The sequence below is a fragment of the Siniperca chuatsi genome, linkage group LG2 (genome assembly GCF_020085105.1).
Source record: "Siniperca chuatsi isolate FFG_IHB_CAS linkage group LG2, ASM2008510v1, whole genome shotgun sequence".
NCBI lineage: Eukaryota > Metazoa > Chordata > Actinopteri > Centrarchiformes > Sinipercidae > Siniperca > Siniperca chuatsi.
Genome location: NC_058043.1, coordinates 33,051,382 through 33,076,087, shown reverse-complemented (window position 1 = coordinate 33,076,087; position 24,706 = coordinate 33,051,382). Strand labels below are relative to the sequence as shown.

The 24,706-nt window shown below is 38.9% G+C and overlaps 2 protein-coding genes across 2 annotated transcripts in view; both read right to left on the bottom strand.

Moving 5' to 3' along the window:
- Positions 1-765, bottom strand: part of cpne9 (copine family member IX) — a 180,118-nt gene extending 179,353 nt beyond the window's left edge. The window contains exon 1 of the mRNA XM_044166604.1: positions 373-765. Within this exon, the coding sequence (XP_044022539.1) occupies positions 373-449 (77 nt within the window). The 5' untranslated portion in view covers positions 450-765. The remainder of the gene's footprint in view (positions 1-372) is intronic.
- Positions 766-5,819: 5,054 nt separating this feature from the next.
- Positions 5,820-24,706, bottom strand: part of mtmr14 (myotubularin related protein 14) — a 40,131-nt gene continuing 21,244 nt past the window's right edge. The window contains exons 11-19 of the mRNA XM_044215556.1: positions 22,932-23,017; positions 22,383-22,459; positions 21,233-21,269; positions 20,040-20,110; positions 19,712-19,770; positions 14,396-14,528; positions 13,301-13,477; positions 11,859-12,065; positions 5,820-9,882 (exon numbers count right to left, since the gene is read on the bottom strand). Coding sequence (XP_044071491.1) covers positions 9,702-9,882; positions 11,859-12,065; positions 13,301-13,477; positions 14,396-14,528; positions 19,712-19,770; positions 20,040-20,110; positions 21,233-21,269; positions 22,383-22,459; positions 22,932-23,017 — 1,028 coding nt within the window. The 3' untranslated portion in view covers positions 5,820-9,701. The remainder of the gene's footprint in view (positions 9,883-11,858; positions 12,066-13,300; positions 13,478-14,395; positions 14,529-19,711; positions 19,771-20,039; positions 20,111-21,232; positions 21,270-22,382; positions 22,460-22,931; positions 23,018-24,706) is intronic.

Below are 24,706 nucleotides of genomic sequence, written 5' to 3'. Positions count from 1 at the left end.
TTTAATATCCACGCATTCACGTGATCTCAGAGTTGCGCTCTCCGGAGCTCTCCAAGGCACTCAGAATAAATCCTGGTACTGTTGGTTACCGCACCCCACGCACTCCAACACCCACAGCACATGCAAATTCCTCCTTAGGCAAAATAGTTACTCCGTGCACGCTAAAGACACACAATACTGATTACCATGAGGAAAAGTCTAGGATTAACAGAAAATGGCAAGAAACCTCGCACAAGCATATCAGAGCCCCTTAAAAAAAATCCACGACGACAACATTTACTTTAATACTAAGCATCCAGAGATGTGTAAATATGTGACTGCAAAAAGATGAACGACAAGTGAGTATTGGGGAAACGTGTTTGCGGTGCTTACCTGCAGGAAACGGTGATTTCAATCTTAGTCGCAGGTACGGTGGAGTTAAGTGGGTCAAAATCCCCTATTGTCGCCATGGCTGAGAATTTTTTTAATCACTTCTTCTGAATCCTTGAAGTTCTCACTTAAATTAGGCTACAGCACTAATTGTCCTGTAGGTATAATGTATGTTCCATCCACCCGAGAATGAGAGACAGAATGAATCGGCCGGCTCCGGTAATAGTAGTTGTTGCTGCTGCCGGTCGCTGGAGCGCAGTTGAGGGTTAGGAGGCATACCTGAGGATGAGGTTTTCATTCATGGCGAGAGGGGGGAGAGAGAGAGATAAATCGGAGCACAGACGCGGATCCAGAAGCTCCTCTGCTCCTTATTTCTCTCCATCCATCGCCAGGTGGAGGCAGAGACCTCCACAAGTTCTTCTGCTGTGTCTGGGCGCAACTTGTGATCTGTGTATGGCGGGTGATTAATGCCACAGAAGAGCAGGTGGAGGAGAGGCAACAGCAGGGAGAAGAGGCTTTTAAAGGACCTTACAATGTGTTGCTTTTGCATGCTGTTTACTACAATTCATATGTTACATTACTGTGATTTTTTTTAATTTACTATTTTGTTTTCATACCTTGCATATTATCATTGCTTGACTAGTCATGTCAAGTCAACTTTATTTATGTAGCCCCAAATCAAAACTTGCCTTAAAGGGTTCTACAATAGGTACAACACATTACACCCTCTATTCTTAGACCCTCAGTTTGGATTAGGAGAAAATAACTAAAAGAAAATAACTTAAACAGGGAAATTACAATATACTGTAAGTAGATGAAATTCAAACATGTATAACACAGCGCTGACTTCTCAAGTCACTCAACAGTCTTAAAGCAAAGTGACTTCTAAATCTAAATCTCGCCTTTGGCGTGGTGCATTCAGTCAGCTGGAAGTTTGAAGCAGATGATGAATAAGACATTTATGAAGCGGTCCAGAACCCTGAAGCTGAGTTTTTATGAACTGGATGGCATCCACAGTATCAACGTTTTTAGAAATGACATTTTTTAGATTAATTTCTACAGTTACCTTTAGTTGTTAGTGATGGCTGTTGCTGCTGATGAAGAATTCTAGTTGGGTTTTATCTATCAAAATTTCCCTGAGAGGATACTACTGATTTTCTGTGCAGAAAGCTTCCTTACTGACCTCAAAGCTGTTTAATTAATTCAAAGTCGTCCGGCAAGATGGCAGACAAAATGCTAGAAGCTAAAAGAGGAATGGGAGGAGAAGCAGACAAATCAAATGAGAAGCAGAAATATAAGGTGGATAAAGAGTTTGATGAGCAAAACAGGAGAAGCACCAATATATGGAAAAAACAGGGAGCAGAAGCATGAAAAAGAGAAAAGAAGCTGCAAGAAGACTGTGACAAAGAGAGGAAGGGGGAATGTGAAAATACAGGTATAAAGTATAAACTGTGCAAAGAGAAGAAGAAAGTAGAGAGTAAAATAAAGAGGGAAGAGGAGAAGGAAAAGCATAAGAATGAATAGATTGTAAAGTAGTAGGAGGTGCAAGAGAAACTGGATGCAGACAAAGTGGCTGCAAGAATACAAACATTGCAAAAACTTTTAAGGAAATGGCGTTCCAACAATCTGGAAGAATCTTGTTTAGCCTGGCAAGATAGTCATATAAGAAAGCCCTCCATAATGCCAGAGCAGCCTACTACTCATCATTAATAGAGGAAAATAAAAACAACCCCAGGTTTCTTTTCAGCACTGTAGCCAGGCTGACATAGAATCACAGCTCAATTGAGCCATGTATTCCTATAGCCCTCACTAGTAACGACTTCATGAGATTCTTTAATGATAAAATTTACAGAAAAAATTAATCACGTCCTGCCCCCAACTGGTACAGATTTATCGTCAAACACAGGAACCTTAGAAACAGCTGTAAAACCTGATATATATTTTGACTGCTTTGCTCCTCTCAACCGTCTTCAACTAACTTCGACAATTAATTCATCTAAGCCATCAACCTGTCTCTTAGACCCCATTCCAACTAGGTTGCTTAAATTACTTTTACCCTTAGCACTTCTTTACTAGATGCGATCATCTGTCTTTATTAACAGGCTATGTCCCGCAGTCCTTTAAAATAGCTGTAATTAAACCTCTTATTAAAAAGCCCACTCTTGGGTGCCAATCAGTTGTGTGACTTTCTAAATAACAATAGTTTGAGGATTTTCAGTCAGGATTTAGAAATCATCATAGCACAGAGACAGCACTGGTGAAAATTACAAATGATCTTTAAATCAGAAATACTTTATTGCATCAGACAATGGATTTGTCTCTGTACTTGTCTTGTTAGATCTTAGTGCTGCATTCTACACCATTGACCATCACATCCTATTACAGAGACTGGAACATTCAATTGGCATTAAAGGAACCACGCTAAGCTGGTTTAAATCCTATCTATGAGATCAATGTTAGTTTGTACATGTTAACGGTGAGTCCTCTGTGCACACCAGAGGTAGTCACGGAGTTCCACAAGGTTCTGTGCTTGGACCGATGCTATTCCCCTTATATATGCTTCCTTTAGGCAATATAATTAGGAAACATTCCATAAACCTTCATCGTTATGCGGATGATACCCAATTTTATATATATATATATATATATATATATATATATATATATATATATATATATATATATATATATATATATATATATATATATATATATATATATATATATATATATATATATATATATGCGAGATGAAACTAACCAGTTAGCTAAACTTGATGAAACTAACCAGTTAGCTAAACTTCAAGCATGGCTTAAGGACATAAAAACCTGAATGACCTGCAATTTTCTGATGTTAAATTCTGAAAGTTATTGTACTTGGCCCCAAACACCTTCAAGACACATTATCTAAAGATATAGTTACTCTAGAAGGCATTGCCCTGGCCTCCAGCACCACTGTAAAGAACCTTGGAGTTACAGTGATGTGATAAAAGTTTTGCCTCCTTCTTGATTTCTTTTTTGCATGTTTGTCACACTTAAATGTTTCAGATCATCAAACTAATTTAAATATCAGTCAAAGATAACACAAGTAAACACAAAATGCAGTTTTTAAATGAAGGTTGTTATTATTAAGGGAAAACAAAATCTAAACCTACATGGGCCTGTGTGAAATAGTGATTGCCCCCTAAACCTAATAACTGGTTGGGCCACCCTTAGCAGCAACAATTGCAATCAAGCTTTTGTGATAACTTGCAATGAGTCTTTTACAGCGCTGTGGAGGAATTTTGGCCCACTCATCTTTGCAGAATTGTTGTAATTCAGCCACATTGAAGGGTTTTCCCTTCAAATGATTCCATTCATCACAGCAAGTCTTCCAGGTCCTGAAGCAGCAAAACAGCCCCAGACCATCACACTACCACCACCATATTTTACTGTTGGTATGATGTTCTTTTTCTGAAATGCGGTGTTACTTTTATGCCAGATGTAATGGGACACTCACCTTCCAAAAAGTTCAACTTTTGTCTTGACAGTCCACAGAGTATTTTCCCAAAAGTCTTGGGGATCATCAAGATGTTTTCTGGCAAAAATGAGACGAGCCTTAGTGTTCTTTATAACGTAATAATAGTGTGGCTTTATAACTTTTTCCAGACTGATAGATTTCAATTACTTTCTTTCTCATTTGTTCCTGAATTTCTTTGGCTCTCAGCATGAGGTCTAGTTTTTGAAGATCTTTTCATCTACTTCACTTTGTCAGGCAGGTCCTATTTAAGTGATTTCTTGATTGAGAACAGGTGTGGCAGTAATCAGGCCTGGGTGTGGCTAGAGAAATTGAACTCAGGTGTAATAAATCATAGTTATGTTTTAACAGGGGGGGCAATCACCATTTCACACAGGGCCATGTAGGTTTGGATTTTGTTTTCCCTTAATAATAACAACCTTCATTTAAAAACTGCATTTTGTGTTTACTTGTGTTATCTTTGACTAATGTTTAAATTAGTTTGATGATCTGAAACATTTAAGTGTGACAAACATGCAAAAAAATAAGAAATCAGGAAGGGGGCACCACTGTATCTTTGATACTTTGATCTATTGTTTTGTGCAAAAAATACATTTGAAAAACACAACAGCAACATCCTTGTTTCCAGAAATCATCAGAATCAGAATCAGAAAGACTTTATTGATCCCCGAAGGGAAACTCTTTGTTACAGTAGCTTGCCTTTACGTCAGTGCACACAAGAGAAAATACTAGCAAAAAATATAATACAGTACACTATAAAAACAGGTCAGAAAATAAATTAAGTACCAGGTGGGTAGAAGTATAAAATAAAATAAGTGTGAAGTACCAAGTGGGTTTACCGGTTGATGATGATAATACAGTATAATAATACAATGTAATAAAATAAGTAATAAGTAATAAGCAGTGGGGCATGTACTGTCGAGTTAAGTGTAGCTTATTGAGATTATTAAGATATTGCACAGCAGTAATGGAGGTATATAATAATAATGTCAATAAATAGGAAAAACTAACATGGGAAAACTAAATATTGCACGGGAGTAGTACACAGAATATTGCACAATTATTCAAGTATGGCAGAGATGTAATGATCAATGCCCAGTTTAGTGACCTACGGTCATACAGACATACAAGGTCATAGAGGGAGGAGTTAAAGAGTTTGATGGCCACAGGCAGGAATGACTTCCTGTGGCGCTCTGTGGTGCTTTTTGGTGGGATGAGTCTTCCACTGAAGGTGCTCCTTTGCTTGACCAGCACGTCATGGAGCGGGTGGGAGACACTGTCCAAGATGGCATGTAGTTTGGCCAGCATCCTCCTCTCTGACACCACCGCCAGAGAGTGCAACAGCATACAGCAACATCATGACTCGGTTACTCAAGATAATCCACAGACCTTGTTCACAACAAGGTTGCTATTTTCAAATGTACTTTTTTTTGGTGCTTTGAGCACCTCAAGCCGAGTGCCCTTTAGTTCCATTATATTACAAAAGGCAGACATCTCTACGGCCGATATCTCCAAAACTCGGAAACTCGCACCAAAACAATCTAGATGGATAAATAGCACTACAGGTAAGAGGATAAATATGTATTTTTGATTTTGGGGCAAACGGTCCCTTTAACACAGTTGAACTTGCTTTGAATTTGATCAGAACTACAAAGTGGGAATTTGAAACATCCAGTTATATAACTGCTTTATGCAATCACATTACATTTGACACCAAATTCACATTTGCCAAACTGTACTTAGAGCTCTTATATGTGTTAAAAAAGACCACTTAATGTCAGCTCAGCCGCTAAGGGAAGTAGATTATGTAGTGTAAATAGTTAATACATCTCACCATGAATAATAATGAATAAATCAGAAGCACAAGTATAAAGCTACTGAGATTATCTGCTAGCAAGTAAATTCATTGAACAAGAAAGAAATAAGTCACAAATATGTTTTTTTTTCTTTATTCACAATTGCCACCTGCTGCTCAGTTCACCTTTAATGGCGCCTGCCAACAATTAAGAAAACAAAAAACACAAAGTTGAATTACTTAGAAATGCATCAACTGTACAAAGAAAACTCTTTACACAGAGAACATCAATGCAGCATTTTAAAAAGAGATTCTAAAATAAAAATGAATTGTAAAACAAGTAAAACCATTATATGCCACAATTGAGATAAACTTGGAGGATGTAAAACCAGTGAGTAAAAAAGTGACAAATTGAGTGAGAAAATTATTAGGGGGGTATTTGATGTAACTAAGGATGAGGAATTTTCTTACAATTACTATTTTCAGCAATTTCAAAATGACAACAATGCTTTTGCCAGTGTCCTGTGATTGGCTGCTTAACAGCTACAGTAGAAAGTAAAAACAAATTATTTGAAACTTTGAATTAGAAAGAACTTAAATCTTAAAATCTTAAAAAGAAAGCTTAAGACAGGGAGATGAGGCCATGCTTGAAGTCTGACTTCAAAATTATACCACTTAGACAGCCCATGCAGAGAACTGATACATGCGGTCATATGAACCAAATACTAACAAATTCCTTACTGCATCAAGGAAAAAGGGATGAAAATTCAAATGGCTTAAAAGTAGATTAGCAAATGTGTTTTGTGGTACAAACCAAACAGAATTTGGCTTTAAATCTAGCAGAACACCAAATTCTGCCAATTAAAAGCACATTTGAATATTTTGGGAAATGTGCTTATTCAAATTCTTCCTGAGAGTGAGATACCACTTTCATGTCTGTGCATTAAGTACAGAGCTGGAGTCAGGACGTGGTTAGCCTAGCTTAGCATAAAGACTAGAAACAGGGGGGAAACCGCTAACCTGATTACGTCCAATCTGAAAAAAAAAATAACACCTAACACTAAAACTGACTGATCAACACGTATGTTGTTTGTTTAACCCATTCTTAAACAGAAATGTAAAAAGAGACGCTGCTCAGAACTACTGGGCTAACAGATAAACTGTTGTTGGTCAAGAAATAGTTACACCACATAACTTCCCCTAAAATGTCAAATGGTCATTTTTACATTTCTGTTTGCGTATGGCTTCAACAAACTAGGTATAACATGTTAATTAATGAGCTTTCAAGGTGTTGGTATGCATGTTTTTGAACTTTAAACAGAGCTATGCTAGCTATTTCCACCTAGCCTTTATGCTAATCTAGGCTAAACGTGTCCCAGCTCTAGCTCTGTACTGAACACAGAGACATGATATTGGTGTCAATCTCACTATAGGAAAGAAAGTGAATAAATGTATTTAACAAAATTAGAATTATTACTTAAATCAATAAAATCCTCTTCGGCTACAGTCTTTTTCAAAAGCAGAAATGTAAATCTCTCACTAATCTAGGGTGAATGACAAATGAAATCCCATCTCATCAACCTTATCAGGGGTGTCCACAACAGCTTTGTTACTGTACAACAAAAAAAGACTTATAATCTTGCAACCAAGTGAGTGATAAAGGGGAAACTCCAAAAGCTTTATTGCAAAGCTAACACTGCTAATGCTCTACAGTCAGAACTTTCATTAACAGCTGCAAACACCACAAGCTCTTAAAACCATTTAAGAAACAGAAATGCACCTGAAACTAGACCAGAAGTAGAGCTCTGATCCAGTGTTACTGAAGATAAAAAAGGCACAACAAAAGGTCCTGAGGTACAGCAGCCATCAAAACCATTTGGCAACACCGACAAGCTAGTTTCAAATAAAATCTCGCTACAGAATTCTCTCAAGAAAATTAACTTTAAAAGTATAAATCTAGCTAAGAGTAGCCCAGGTAGAATTGTCTGTCCAAGTGTGACCTGAAAGAAGGCGCACATGTTTTTGAACAACAGTTGTGTGATAATAGCTGGGCGGAAATCTCAGCATAGGCAGGAATCACGTGGACCTCGCTTTCCTGGAGTCTGGCGAGAAAGAACATTGAAAAGGCATTCGGTTCACAGATTTGCTACCACAATGCTCAGTGCCTCTTGTGCTACCATGTCAGTGCTACTGAAGAAGAAGAAGAAATGTCAGGATATGGACTCAAGTAGAGGATATGGAGACATTAGATTGGTGAGGTGAAAAGATAGCTTGGATTTGTTTGTTGCTTCATCCCCTGGAATATGATTTTCAAAAACTGCTATGTGAGGCCATTCAGGAACAGTCCCTGTAGATGTTTATTCATCAAAACCTATTTTATAAAGATGAAGAAAATATCACATATAACTTATCTAGGTATAAGGATTGGATCAGATTTTTTTTCAAGACTATCTTCCTCACATGCCATATATATATATGCCGAAAGAGTTGCTGGTTGCTGTAATCATCCCTTCTGTCTGTAATACTGGCTGTAAAGAGATAACTTTGTAGCACAACTGCACTGTAAGAAATAGGGTCCAAAAGTCACATTTCGTTCCGTCTCACCCCCTCTCTATGATGACAGGCTTTTCGCCCAACCTTCAGGTGTGACCATTCTTAACAGCTATAAACATTTTTGCCTTTAGACGTGCTAGAACAACACTTCGTACAAACTAATGTGCATACTTGAGTTGAAGCACACTAAGGCTTTAAGGTTTCAGCGCAAATGGGGCGATGCATCTGGCAGTTTCTGTCACTTTCCGAAACCGACAATCTGTCCACTTCACAAAGTGACTGACCAAGTGTGCGGAGGTGAGAGAGTAGGCAGGATTTGAACTTCTCTCGCAACACCATGAATGCCTTCAACAAGAAACTGTCTGAAAGTGCGCACCCTTATCCCTAATCCACTCTATGACAGCAGGCTTTTTCGCAGCACTTCAAATGTGGTCTTTCAGAACAGGTATAAGCACTTTTGCCTTTAGACGTGGTCAGACATGTCGTATGAACTAGTTTGTTTCATGCATAGTGAATCCTTAACTCCAAAGGGATCTTGCCAAGACTGAAATTCCTAATCAAGTCACAGAATCTGACAGGTCACAGAATATGATATAACACCAGGACAAAACACTGGCACTAACTCAAACTGCTGAAGCCTCATAATAGCTTTGGCTGAACAAGGACTGTAGTGTAGTCGCGCTACGAAGGGATCGCTTCACTGCCAGCATGGACAGAAGGAATTATTACAGCAGCCAGTAAGTCTTTCAACTTTCATATGGCATGTGAGTTTTACATTAAGACAGACTTGAAATATCAACCTTCTCCTTTAAGTCTAGACCCCAAAGCAAGCTCTAAAACTGATTAGATATTCTGATTTCAACCCACTGTGCCAAATTAGAAATCGAAAAAAGCTTGGTGTCATTTCTGTTAGAACCTGCGTGTGCTGTATTGATCTCTTCTTCAAAATCCACCTGAACAAAAGAACTTTCCTCTGTTTGGATCAATTAAGAATGGCAGCACAAAACAAGAGAACTAAAAACATATCGCTTCCTGTACATGGGATGGTCACTGCAAAGGACTCTTCAGGGATTTTTAAAAACTATGAACAGATTAAGGAAGAACAGAGGAAGGAAGGATTCTTGATATTCTGTCTGTAGCAGGTACAGACCCCATGTTCTCAGCCATTTACATTTCACTATCCCTTTTTGATACTGTGGCTGAAACCATTTCCCTCCCTGAATGTGACAGATGAACTCAACATGGATGATAAAAATTCCAGAGAAAAGTTGGAGCAGCACAGAAAAAATTTGGGCGCGTAAGGTGTGAAAACAAAATCAAAGCAAATTCAAGAAAAAACATAAATGCTTCACCCCTGAATTGAGCAGAGATGTTTGGCACTTTATTGTACTGAGTCCAGACATGTTGAATCGACTGTGGATGGATCAATGGAAGCAGAAGGAGTGCCTGAAGTCACATTGAGAGGGTTCAGACGATGGCGTTGGTGCCCCGGAGGCCGACCCCGCGGGCGAACTGCTCCAGCAGACCGGAGATGGCGCCAGAGGGGCTGGGCACCGAGGACTTGAGGCCCACAGTGGAGCTGTAGGCCGCCAGGAAGACTTCCCGCACTGCCTCCAGACGGGCCTGACGCTCAGAGGGGAAGGGACACCTGGAGAGGAGAGAGGAAGTAAAAGGTTAGGGAGGGAAATCCTATTTTTAAAGTGCTATATAAATAATAAGAAACAGAAGGGGAAAAAAAGTCTGCCAAGAAATCAGAAGAGAAGAACAGAATGACGCACGCAGAGGCAGTTTGGATCAACCCCACTTGGGCCACAATGTACTCCTGAATTAACCATCACAGAGCTCACACACTCATCATCACCATCTCTCTGCTTCTCTCCCTTCTTCCTAGTTCCTCTCATTTCCTCCGAATAAAGATGAATAGATGTTATTTGCCTTTTCCAACTGCAAGTGATGCTGGTGAGACACACTCAATTTGGCAGTCAGATCAAGCAGAAATTAAAATGTCCCCCCTGCTGGGAGCTGAGAGTAGGAGGATGTCAGAGGGAGAACCAGTGGAAAATTAATCTCCCTTGATTCTCCTCCTCGTCTATCGCTTGGTTCAGTGGGGGAACAGAGAGCAGAGAGAATAACTGTAGGTTCTCTGACAGGAAACCATATCTGCTGACCGATATTTTTTTTTTTTTTTACATGAACACATACACAAACGTTTCTCTTACATTTGTTTTTTGAAGAATACTGAGAGGATAAGACATACTAAGACATGTACTGAGCGGGACGATATGCAGTTGAAAAAGCACCCTGTCAATGCTCTATGTTGAACAAACACTCTTTTTAAGTTTCCTTAAAACATTTATTTGGCATTTTGTACTGCAGTATTTTGTTACTTGTAGGCCAACATACATGCCGATACTGCACACATGCAAGTACCATCAGTGTAACACAAAACATGATTGTTGATCAGTATGCATGCAATCATGATATAGTTCTTCTCATTTACACATTTTTTTCTGTTTCTCTTGTCAGACAACTGAACAAGTATAAAATAGTAATTTCATCACGGCTCGTATACTTGTTAACCAGGCAGTCATTCCCAAGCTGCTGCACTGCTGACAGAATCATGATTTTATGATCATGTCATTGTCTGGCAACTGTGACTTGTGATTGGCTATAATGACATTTAAAGAGAGTAATCACAGAAAATTAGAGGCAACAAAAGGTTGACTTCTTAATTTTACTGTCACACAGCCTCTGACTGTGACTGGGCAAGCTTACTTCGCCGTTTTGAAAAAGCTCAGTTTTCCCCATATGCACTAAAATACCAGTCAGGTGTTTTTAGATGAATCCACTCTGAAGGCCATTTTAGAAAAGCTCTGTTTTGGGGTGAGAAAATCTCTGACACAGTGTGAGAGCCAAAACAGAGAGATAAAAATGCGTATTTAAATTTAACGGGTTTAATTTACTCTATTCAGGATATATACATACAAGCGTGTAGTAGTACAGTAATGTTAAGCACAGACACAAAGCCTCTGTTACATCTTAATGAGCTGCACACTTGTATTCAAAATGTTTGTAAAATATGAAAAATAACTCTAGACTATACTGGAAATGTAGCTGCTGAAGAACAGACTGCTTTAAATACTCTTCCAGTGGACATTGGAACCATAACAGAGCTGGGTCCAGTGGACATTAGGATGGGCTCTGTGAGGCTGTACTTGAGACAATCAACATGCTGATGTAAAGCAAGTAATACATGGTCGCCATCTTAAGTTAGTATGCTAACATTTGCTAATTAGCACTCACCGAAGTCATTAGGATTCATCCTCTGGGGAACATAAATGTCTGCACTAAATCTGATGGACGAAAGTGGTTGACCAACTGACATTTGAACCATCCCTTAATCCATGCCGCTAGCATGGCTAAAACGTCAAAGACATTTGTCCAGTTAGGTTACAGTACACATATATGCTAGCCGATGCTCTATGGAAAGCAAATCCATCATCCAGACTTTGCTAATCTGATTATGACATTGACACTTGCACCATTTATGGAAACTTTAACTGAGTTCCAACAGAAAGCCTGACAAAAGGGAAAATGGTGGAGGGGTTGGACAGTGTTACTTACATTCGTCCACTGGGTCCTTCATCCTGAAAACTGAAGGGCAGGGGGGAATCGTAGGCAGCAGCAACAGCAGACGAGGTGGAGGAGGCTGAGGCCAGAGGTGGAGCAAAGTGAGCGTGGTCATGGATGCTGCCACAGCCCGAAACTATCTGCCAACTCCCGTACTCTGTAGAGAGGGAGGAACCTGACCGAGTGTAGTCTGCCGCTAACCTGAGAGATAAAAAACAGTGAAGAGATGTCAAAGAATTAAAGACAAAATGACAGACAAAGAAAGAAAGAAAAAGCACAACAGACGGGACCCTACCTGTCTTTAATTTTGTCTACCTGTCAGTTAGTTGTTACCATGCAAGCAAGCAAGGAAGGTGGGAAGGTGAGGAGATAAATCTCCACACCGTCTACTAATCTTAACACTCATATTTAGCTGGCTTTAAATTATCCGTCACAAAGACTGAGTTGGGATGTACAACCCAGATAACCCCACTCTTTTTATGCTATACAGTATGTTTCCATCAGCCTTTATCACATCTTCTGTTTCTGGAAATGTCAACTTTAGGTTTTTCTTTTTATCAAATTCTTGGCGTTTTGACTCACAAACTGAATATTTGAAAAACAGGCTGATTAAAGTGTTTATAAGACCAAATAGCAATGCTTGTATATTGCAATGGCTGTAACATTTTCACTGTCTTTGATGGACTATACAATATCAGTGTCAAAGCAGCATGTTACCTTGAATTGCTTCTTGATTATTGGTATCATTACATAAAAACCAACTCTTTAGGTACGGAACACAGCCAGTAATATTTTGGTAGCCTGGGGAATTTTTAGCTCAGCATGCTGGAGTGATCTGTGTTGATATCAGTAAAAAAAATTAAAAATTGATTGGAGGAGAGAACTCTTCTTTAAGCCCTGACTGACTAAACACAGCAACATGAAGGTACTGTAAGAGAGACATTTTCCCTAAGATGGTCAGGCAAAAAACATCACCTGCAGATGTCAATCAAGCACAGCTGTGCACTCCCACACAGTTCTGATCTGATTAACTGAAGTGGAAACACCTGCGTGGATGTGTTTGGACTACTGCAACAACTGCACACTGAACAGTCACAGTTTATTAGTCCTAATGTATGGTTTAATAATGCAAGAAGGTCTTCATCTTATTTCAGTAATTGCTGGGATAATTCATACACACATAATGTGAACACAGTAAAATATTTGTTTCATATTCAGTGTCAGTGCTGAGCACCGGAGGAATTTTGAGACTTTCTCATTGCCCATGCATGAGCTGCAGTTTTAGGCCACAGGCTAAGTGAGTAAGATGAAGAAGCTCCAGAGCTAAAGCACTGTGCCCCCGGTGATCATCCAAAATTTACATTACTGAAGTTAACTGTGTGTATAAAAGTAAGAGGGACTTGGAATGGCTGATGGAGTTGCATCAACTCACTCACCTTCTCCCAGGGACAGCCAACGGGCTGCTGCCAGTGCGTGTAGCGCCGTGTTCTGATTGGTTGGAGGAGGACGAGCTGGAAGACCTGGCCTCGTTGAGTGGATGGGAGAGGTGCTCGTCCAGAGGGTTCTGTTTATTCCAAACAACCATCTGAGGAGAGGAGGTGGTAGCTTTTCTCCTGAGGAGAGAAAGAATACATCAACAATCCCAGAGGAGGAGGACCATAGTCAGTCAAACTCTGGGGCTAAGGCCCTGTTAAGACGGACATTAGTGCTGCATGAAAAAAAACATAGGACAGTCATTAATTTAAATGAGACCACTGCGTTTGGTACAGAGGGGGTCCGGATACAGAGAGCTCTGGAAAAATGTTGTTTTACCTGGCTCATTTTGCAATAAAATGTCATCTGGAAACACCCTATGTTGGAAAGTCAAGTACAAGCAAGCACACACGCACATTCCAGGTTGATTTTGCAACGTAAACAGTGTATTTTTACTATTAACCTCACAATCATCGAGACTCAGGATAAAATGCCCACTTCCAATGTCCCCCATAAGCCCTAAGCACTGAACCCTCACAGACTTTATTTGACATCATCTGTATCATCACTGTAAGTATCTGAGCGGTGAAGAACAGTATTAATTCATACTGTATGTAATTTAATGAACTGGAGTTTGTTATTTGCTCCCTGTAAAAAAAAAAAAATTGTACTTGCAGATTCCTTCCCTGTTTTGTTTCTTTTTCTTTGTTTCTGATGTGGAATTCCACTGTCATCACCCTTTTAACTTCACAATGCAATGCACTGTGGGTTGTTCCCTTGAGTAAATTCTGCAAAGTTGTGGCTCAAAAAGTCCACCAGAGAGCCCTCAATCACTTGTTGATTTCACAGTGTGACAGCCCTGAACCCTCACACTTACTGAGAGTGTCAAAGCCTGTGAAGTGCTGTTTTCAGCCTCAACACTGAGATAAACATACTGACAAAATTTGAATGGTAAACTTGAAAAGGTATATCTATCAACATTCCAAAACATACAATTAAAAAATATTTAAAAATAAATTAATCCCTGAATTTTGTGAGCCTGTGTGTGTGATACTGACCAGCTGGAGGCCTGGGGTTGGCTGGAGAACAGGTCCACAGTGTCGTGTGTGAGGCTGGAGGGGACGCCCGTCTCCTCAGTGATGAGGGAAAACTCGCTGCTCAGACTGGTCACACTGCCGCGATCTCTCAACTCTGAAACCAAACACACAGCAGTGCTGTTAGTTCAGGTTCCTAACTCCATAGACCTTTTTCACAGCAGACATTGACAAATCATAGCGGGAAACGCACATGTGTACAGTATAGAGAGTTGAAGTGAAACCGGAACTTCTGAGTTCTGTTCCAGAAGTAAGAAAACATCATTCAAAAATTACTTTTTAAGAGAGCATTAATGGATATGGTTGAAACAAAGTTACTATGATGTAAGTACCCCTGCTGCCATGCTTGTAGTTTTTACATGGGAGCTGTAGTTTTTTCTGTGCTAACATAGGAAGCATTGTTTCAATTTCTTATAGCAACTGCTGTAGTGCTGTAGATCATAATTCATTTTTTCATGAAAACATGAAAGAAATGTTGAACGAAAGACGGCATTGAGTTACAGAACCTAGAGGAACAGAGGCTAGACAGGAAGTGGCGTCATGACTGGCTGTCTATTTAATAACATTAATGATGGAGGTCCTGGTATTGTTCGTGCTAGAATACCTTACTGGTAGACCGGTCGCGTAATTACGTTATTGACTTATTGTTCGATATACGGACATGACCTCTACCATTTTTGCTGACCTCGATATTGCCCGTTGTGTTTACATGCCTGTTTGTTTACATAAGAATATCACCAACATTTTAGCCAACATGATGTCAGAATAAACAGCCGGGTTTTCCCTGCCATTATAAGACTTGGGGCGCAGTGCTTAAGCATTATTTCACAGCGTCTATGCCGAATGAACAGAAAAAACTATGCTGAGAACTTTGCGGTCATTTCTGGTCGCGCTGCTTCTGTCCTCTCGTCGTCTGCTCTCTATGTGGAGTTTCACCATGGGTGGGGCTCAGGCAGCTCCTCTCTCCACACACACACACACAGTGTTACCAACTTGCCCACTTTCTCGCTAGATTTAGCAACTTTTCAGACCTGCATCTTTATTTCTAAAAAGTGACAAGTGACTAATTTTGCGACCTATTCAGACCATCATATATTATATTGTCATTCATTCCCATGCATGATGCTCAGTAATCTCAGTCCTCGTCTCTTCTGCCAGCAGTGCCGGGGTCTTGTCTCTCCTCTTGCGCCATGTGAGTGTTCCTATAGCTTGTAAATATGTAAATAGATCATTTGATCTTGTAAAAATAAAAAAAAGTGTTTGTTTGTTTATTGTTTTTCAAACATATTACAGTTTCAGGCCTCAGGCTACATCAATATATAAAATTGTGATATATAAACAAAGGAGAGAGGAGTAAAGGTAATGCAATTTGGTATAAAATAAAAAAGGTTAAGAAACAAAAATATAAATGGAACAAAAGACAAATTACAGTAACAAAACCTAAACAGAAACAAGAAGAAAAAAATGAGGAAAACAAATACATAGTAGTTAGGAAATACTTCTCTCCTTAAAGTATTGTAAAAAAGGGTTCTGTGCTTTATCAAAAAGTGCAGGCTTATGTCTAGTGGTGAATTAAATTTTTTCCAATTTAAGGTTATATAAAACATCCCATTGACGGTACGGTAGTAGAAGGGCCAACTTCCAATTCAACAAAATTGTCAATTCAGCAAATCGTCGCGCTAAGAGTGGTGAGTTTGGTTCTGTAGAGTTGGTAATTTAATATTTTTCGGACGGATGCCAAACAAAGCCATCAAGGGATTAGGATTTAAAGGAGTGTGGAAAATATCTGAAAAACATTTGAAGATTTCCCCCCAAAACTGATCCAGTGTAGGACCGGACCAGAAAGACTGAAAGAGTGAGGCTGGATCTACTGTACAACAAGGACAGGCTGGATCCAAGTCTGGGAAGATTTTGCTCAGACCAGTAGGTCCGATGTACAATTTTAAATTGAATAAGACGATGCCTGGAATTTACAGAGGAGGAGTGAATTCTACTCAGGATTGTGTTCCAGACCTCTTCAGTCAATGACATGTTTAGGTCATTCTCCCAAAGACACTTTAAGGGCACTGAAGGAGGGGCCTGTTTTGTGTTGATGATGTAAATTCTAGAGATGGCACCTTTTATCATTGTATGTTGGTCTAAAATATTTTCAAGAATAGTTGTGGGTGTAGTAGAAGGACAACAAGGTGAGTGTTTCGGAATAAAGCTTCGGATCGAGTTGGGAAGGTTTAATTTTTCCTGAAGTTGGTTAACTGATGCAAAGGTATCATTTATATATACATTTTTAATTTTAATCAAACCCAGCGTTTTCCAGGATTTGAAGGCCCCATCCTGAAAAAGAGGGTGGGAATAGTATATCACATGAAATTGGTGTGGCCATAGAGAGATCTTTTAGCTCCAGTAAAGAATGAAACTGACCAAATTCTCAAAGAGCATTTTACAATAGGGTTATTAGTCTGAGTAGTTTAGGAAGGGAACACAAAAGAGAGGACAAAGGAGCAGGTTTGCTAGAGGCCGCCTCGAAGTCATGCTGCACCCAGTACAAACGGTTTCTAAAGTTGGCAGCCCAACAGTAAGACTGAAAATTGGGTAACGCTAGTCCACCAACTTTTTGGGTCTTCTGGAGGTGTTTTCTGTTTATCTGTTTTGAGTCACTGTTCCAAAGAAAAGATGAAATAGTCCTATCCAAAATCATGAAGAAGGACTTGAGGATGAATATCGACAAACATTAAAATAAATAAAAAAAATTAGGAAGGACGTTAATTTTTATAACATTAGTTTGTCCGATCAAAGAGAGTGGAAGAGATTTCCAGCCTGAGAGCAAAGGCTTGATTCGATCGAGGAATGGACTAAGATTAGATTTGAATAAATCACTGGAGTATTTGAATCGAGTATAGACTATTTTGAGTTGGAAATTTGAGTATTGGGAGTTTAAGGCTGCTGAGTTCAAAGGGAAGAATTCACTTTCAGAGAGGTTGAGTTTGTGCCCCGAAAAGGCACCAAAGGACTTCAACACTGATATGGCATGGGACAACTTGAGACCAGAGGGTTAGCTAACAGGAGAAGGTCATCAGCATATAGGGAAACTTTCTGTTCAAGACCCCTATGGATTATGTCTTGCACTGCCTTATTTCCTCGTAGAGCAGTAGCTAGGGGCTCTATGGCGATGTCATGACAGCGGGCATCCCTCAGGTACCTCGCTGTAACGAGAAATAGTCAGGAGAGATATTGTTGGTTCTCACAGAAGCTTTGGGGGCAGCATATAAAGTTTTTATCCATGTGACAAATTCAGGACAAAATCCAAATTTCTTCAGGGCACAAATGAGATAGTCCCACTCAGCTCGGTCAAAGTGAGACCACCACCTCCGGAATGTCAGACTGAGGCGAGTACAGTATATTAAAAAGGCACCTGATTTTAAAAAAGGAGTGTCTGTTCCTGACAAAGCCAGTCTGATCAGGCAAATTATCTGGTGCAAAGAGTTTTCAAGTCTGGTAGCTAACGGTTTAGCCAAAATCTTGTAATCTGCATTCAGAAGTGAAATTGGGATCTTGTAAATATTTAAAGAGTTTGTTTGATCTTCTCCCTCCCTTTGTAGATTTAAAAAAAAAAAAATCATACTTTTTTACTTCTAATATACAATGTCCCTGTGGTGAGTTTGAGATTATTTGGCTAAAGATTTCTCTATCTCTCTCTTGCTGCAACCAACATAACCCCTATGCTTTCTGCAAATGAATGCAATGGAATGGGATGAAAATGCACTTCTGACAATATCTTTTATTGCAATTATTGCTGGGACAATATATCGTCCAACAAAAGTAGTTATCGTGGCAGGCCTACTTATTGGGACACTTAATGTAACTGAGCCATTGTTATTGTTATTAATTACACCTATGCTTTTCCTGTTATGACATGTCAAAATGTCTGCTGTGAAAAAGCTTTACTTTGCACTCCTGTGCAGTATTAGAGTCTTTAGACACACATTCTGAACATTTTTGTCAGCAGATATTTTCTTCCTTTTCCTCCCCCAGTTGTGCCAGAAGTGTCTATAAATTAAAAAAAAACTTTAACATTTAAAACTTAGCTACATAAAATAAATCTATTGAACAGATTTTAAAAATGGTTTCACTATTCAACATGACAAGTAGAAAAACCTCGATGAAAGAATCTTTTTGGCACTACTCTGACAATAATGTGTGAGCACATTGAATAATGAATAGCCATTACAGCAAAATCCTGGTACATACCAGAAGTAATAAGAAGCTATTTATACCTGTGAAATTGATAAACTATGACATAAAGCAGTATACTGATGCAAATGCAAGACTACTGAAAGTTAAAAGTCTGCAGACTGATGCAAGATGTTTTGGATTCAAGCCATGCAATTTTATAAAGAGATGAAAGCGCTGTGTTATCATCCACAGTCTCAGTGCTTTGTCTCTGCCCCAACACAGTCTGTGCTCGCAGCACTCAGAACCATTGTTATTCCTCACTGCATTTGTCCCGAGGCAAGTGGCAGGAGCTCCCAATGCTGCTACAAGTACGTCACCAAAAAACATTGGTCTGAGGTATTAAATAATGACACATTTAACACTTTTCCTACACAGATGACTATTAACACATGAATGGAGCTCAAAAGGAAAACATGGGGAATATTTAATTGTTTTATAATTATATGTAACAATTATTATAATTGTTACATGATTCCCACAGTCACTGTTATGATAGTACCTGGGCACCAGTACGCAGTTCCATGAAGCATCCTAATTTAATATTTTCCATTAAAATTCACTGAATGTTTTTATGAGAATAAACAAAAACAAAAAAAAACTTTTCGACCTGTATTTAGGATATATCCTAATGAATTATACATAGTTCTTTAAAAATCAATGTAGTATTGCAAAATAGCCCTTTGCAATAAAGTACACTCAGAAAAAAAACCTTCAGAAACCATAAACAGCTGTTTCAAAAAGTTCAGATATGGTTAAGGGTTTTTTCCCCATTGCAAATTATAAAAGTGGAGTTAGAAGAGTTTTTACCGACTGGAACAAAACCTGACAACAAGAAACCCCAGGTGAAATGTAATTTTCTGTACAGTGACACCAACAGGTAGTTGACAGAACAATAGTACTAGCACTTCTCTAATTAAACATAATAAGAATAAGAATAATAATAACAAACTAAATAAAGTTAATTTGTGCTTTAAATGAGCTACATCCATCAATGGTGCCCTTTAAACAGGCCTGTGTGACAAGAGGAATGTATGAGACACACTGACTTACTTAACTGGCAGAGGTCTTCCACAGTGAAATCACTGTCTTTGAAGTGGGAGTTCTTCCTTCTGAAAGAAACAAAAATGATGATGAAATACATTTAATGAAAAACAGAAAGAACAAGAAAGAATATTAGATACTGGAAATTTCACACAGTTAAAATTTGCCTTCAGATAGTGGTTATTCACTGAGTTAGTTGTTTACTAACTGTATGAGTGTTACTATAAGCCTTTAGCAACAGATAACTATAGCTAACTATAGCTTTATAACAAATATTTTGTGTCAAAGGAAAAGCTTCACAAGGAAGGAAAGAAAGAACATAAACGGAGGAACACACCTCTGTTTCTTAACAGCAGAGAACTTCTCTGAGACAATGTGCTTCAAAAAATTGAAGCAAAAAAAGAAAATCTGAGGGAGAAAAAACATTTTGATCAGAAGGCAAACACAGCAATCAAACATAAATCACTTTTAGATCAAGACAACAGCCGAGTAGGTGTCCTAATACATACTCATGACACATGAAACAGTAGTCTGTGAAAAGAGCAACACACTACAGCCAGCTATTACCAGCAGGTACAAAAAAGTGAGCCTAAAGGAACTGTGACTGTATTTAATTCTGTTCTACTGAGACCTCTCTCAGTAGAACAGAACTGTTATTATTGACTGCTGGTGTAAAATAGCTGTTTAATTAAGAAGCCCTCTCTCTTTGATTCTCAACGACTGACACCAAAACGTGATGCTAATGGTGATGATTCAGATCACTGACAACTTTTCTCCAATTAACCTCTAGTGTGCCTGCACTGATACTAGATTTGAGGCCAATACCATATATTGATATTTAAGATGAACAATATATTGATTTTCATTAATGTACATAAACACACAACCCCCTAAATAATTTCTTTAAGATTTGTGACCACGAAATGTATGAGCAGGACATTTTACATTTGATAAATAAACTCGTCAGTGCTCTGTGGTGGACAAACTACAAATGATGTCATATGTGATGGCGAATTTCTGTACTGAAATGTCTCGTCGACATGTACGCCAAGACTGATATACAATATCTGTGATAGGCTCAAATCGACTGATAATAATAGCCATGCTGATGTATCTGTTCTACTTAAAGTATCTCGACATGGCGCAGGGAATTTCTGAGTTTTCACAACCAAATAAAAAAAACTGGGCTTTTTTGTTTAAATCCAATCATCATCATCATTTTATCTTTATTTTTTTATTTTATTTGTAAAGGGACCATGTACAATATTAAACATAAATGTTACCATTTTATGTATTGTACCAGAGTTAGCTTAAAGCTAATTTTCATCTGCAGTCCCTTGGCAGGTCACAATTAAAACATCCACACAGTGATAGAACTGCACTAGACAAAGGCACATAATACAAAGTTACACAGAGTAGTACATCACACACACACACACACACACACACACACACACACCATGTCAGCAACAAGTATATGTTCATATACAAATCATAGAACAAATTAACTTCATTTGGAGATAAACTTACCTCCTCCCCCTTGGAGAGTCGATCTGGCAACATGTGACTGGAAATGGATACAGAAAAATTTACTGCATTACATGCCAGTTGCCACTTATTTATGTAAAAAAACAAACAAAAAAAAACTACTCAACAAAATCCCATGTTGTCCAATAACATTTTTGATATTAATACTAAATAGAATGAGTGCAAGTATTGTGAAAGTTTTAGAGAAGTGTGAAAACTGTTCACTGTTGCTAGACATCACTAGGGCTAAGTGAGAAAAGGGTTTTATTGGAATTAGGGTGAACTGACCCTTTAACTCAGCCGATCAAAGCACAAGTCAAGGACTTCACTGAGGATCATTATGGATATTATAAAACCATGATTTGTTTTTTATTGTTTCCCTTTAACATATCAAGACTACTATTAAAAAAAATGAATAGTTCCTGAAAGTACACGAGGACTGGTGCAGAATCTACTATACTCTCTTGACAGGGATTTTGTAACAGTGATTACAGGTATTACAGGTGCTGCTGACAATGTTTATGGCCATGAAAGAGTACAGACATCAATAGATTACTCCACAAATAACCTGGAGTCCAAATATGATTCAGTTATGAGTGATGAGGTAAAGTGCAGCAGCTACCACACTTTTAGGCACTCCCTCTGGGTCTCTGCTTTATCCAACTCTCTCACCCACACACACACACACACCTTGGCCAATATCCCGAGGGCTTGGGCAAGCCTGCTGATGTATAATTACATGGGCTAGCTGGCAGTGAAGGGGCTTTTTACGAGACTGCCTCTGATGAGCTCAAATTGGAGAGATTGTGCTGGTAATTATGAAAGGAGAACCCCGAGAGAGAGAGAGTGTGTGCGTGACAGAGAGAGAAAATGTGGAGAGTGGGAGGATAAAAGACGTGGTCAAGAGCAAAGCCAGAGCCGTACTATCAGTCTCATGTTGCCCTGGCCTCCTCCTCCCACTGCTCCCTGTGCTTCATTAATCAGTCACTTTTCTATTATGCGTCGCCGACCAAACATGGTGCCTCTCAAACCAGATGTCGCCAAGAACTTGCAAATGCATCTCTAAATTATTTGTGCCGGATAATGCGCTGTGAGTTATGGCTCAGTGTAGTCATGAAATTATGATAGCGATGATGTAAATGATTATTTTTACCCGAAGAGGAACCAGTCGTAAGCGATGGTCAGATACAGGATCTCGGCCGGCTCCAGGCTGGCGTGCACCGCACCATCCTGGGAAAAATGTATGACAAGAGCAAGTCAAACATCTCAAACATCCCATGTTAAATACAATACCATGGGCCAATCATCTACAAGATGTCATGTAGCTCAGCACACCTAAACTGGATTTCTGGTTGGATGTGTGATCTGTGGCTTCAGGAGAAGCTTCCAGTATAAACCAAGTCTTGAGAAAAAGATTACATATTTATAACATAAGGGTTCTATTTTTAATAAAGGCAGTCAATACAGAAGAAACTAATTAAAATGCGTATTTGAAATGGTAAATTAGTTTTATGTGGAGGAGTATGAATGAGGAGGAGTGATGGGGCCAAGGCAGATGGATTCAGTATGGGATTACCAAAGTCACTAATGAATGTTGGAGGGGCCAAATGAGCTGTCGGGTGACTGAGTGCCATGTGGAGAGACACCAGGGGAGAATAAAGAAGATGAAAAGACAGAAAGAGAAGAAAAAGTAAGAACTTACTGCCCACAGAGAGAGCCTGAGGAGGGACACAAACAGAGGCGTCCGGTCCCAGCCTGATATGCAGTGCACCAGGAGGCCACTCTCATCTGAAACAACACACAACATGACCTTCAAGACCAACAGCAACACTGTAAAGTGATCTTTAAAGGATAAGTGCAGTATAAATAGGGTATATAATTTACAACAGAGGAGCAAACCTTGCGTAATATACACCTGAATGGAATTCCTTTTTGTAAAGTACTAAAACAGAAAATTAGATATAATACTGAATGATAAAACTGGGAAGACAGCAGTTATGCAGAATAAACATATTCAGTGTTGCAGTGGTAAATAAAAACATGAGTAAACTATAATCTTCATTCATCCTTCAGTCATCATCCTTTCATAAACTACAAGAAATATGAACAAAAGCCAATTTTCAGAAAAAAGTATTAATTTACAGTATATATAAAAATATCCTTAAAAGGAACCTAACAGAAATTTTCAACTACAAGTATTTATTAGGTTGTACACGCTGACCCACAAATACATACATGGGTAAACTCGAATTAACCTGAACTACAAAAAACTGAAACATTAGACACCTTAAAGCTGCATTCAGCGATGTAAATACAACACTGACAAATGATCCCCTTAGGTTGTTATGGGGAATGTTGCCCACGGGCAATTTTAGCAGTTACGGAGCAACATTTGTGTCCACCAGATGAATGTTAGTCCAATAACAATAAAAATAACATTTCTATTCTGAGTTCATCACTACGACACCTTTTACATTACACTCAGCTGTTGGTATTTTTGGAGAAATTGCAGGAAGAGCAGTAAATCCGTCTGCATTGATCTATAAATGAATAGGAATGATTCTTATGGTATCTGCAGCCAGCTGAAGGCAGCGGGACATATATGTTGATAAATCTGCAGCCTCCGATTTAAGAAGTGCCGCGTCAGAGCATAGTGCTATTGCGCAAGAAGGTTCGATGTGTTTACCTTCATTAAAATCACGCGCAAAGGACAGCAAGCTGCTACACATTCCGCCTGTTAATGAGGGAGACATCGAACTACCGGGGCTCATTAAATCGTGTGCGTCACAGCCTTCTTTTCCAACTTTTGTATTTTTTAAATTCAGCGGTTCATGTTTTATTCTTGAAATGCAGTACGAAGCAAACACTACTGTATCACATTTAAAGATATGATGTAGTCATTTACAACATGAAATACAGTAGAATTATGACTGAAATAGTGCTAGATTGATGCGGCCATATAAACAGCTTCACCAAACTTTTTTTTTTTTTTTTTAAATGATTTGTTGTGAAGAGTAAAAACCCACACAGACTTGCGGTGCTGTGTGTTCATGCCGTGCCGCAGCAACGTAATTTCCTGGAGAAGCCGTTTCTTCATTTGTTGAGCTGTTGTTATCATATGACACTGATTGGCTCAGCTGTTTCAGAGCGCTGAGACCAGTGACGTGACTGGCTGAGTGTTTTAATCACCACACCCTCTGATCTACATTCACCTTCACCCAGCCCTTTTTTTTTTTTTTTTGCCCTTTGTGCTGCTGCACACACATGAACCAAAATAGCAGGTGAGCTTGGAGACGCGCACACAGTCAGCCCATGACGCTTGTTGTTGCACATGCATGATTAAAATAGAAAATTCGAAAAAATCTCAAAATATTGCATAAAAAGTTTTTACGCTTGGCTGAGGTGGAAAAGTTGGTGTATCGATAAAAAGCGACCAAGTGCAATGAAACAGACTTAGCGCATAAATCATGATGTACA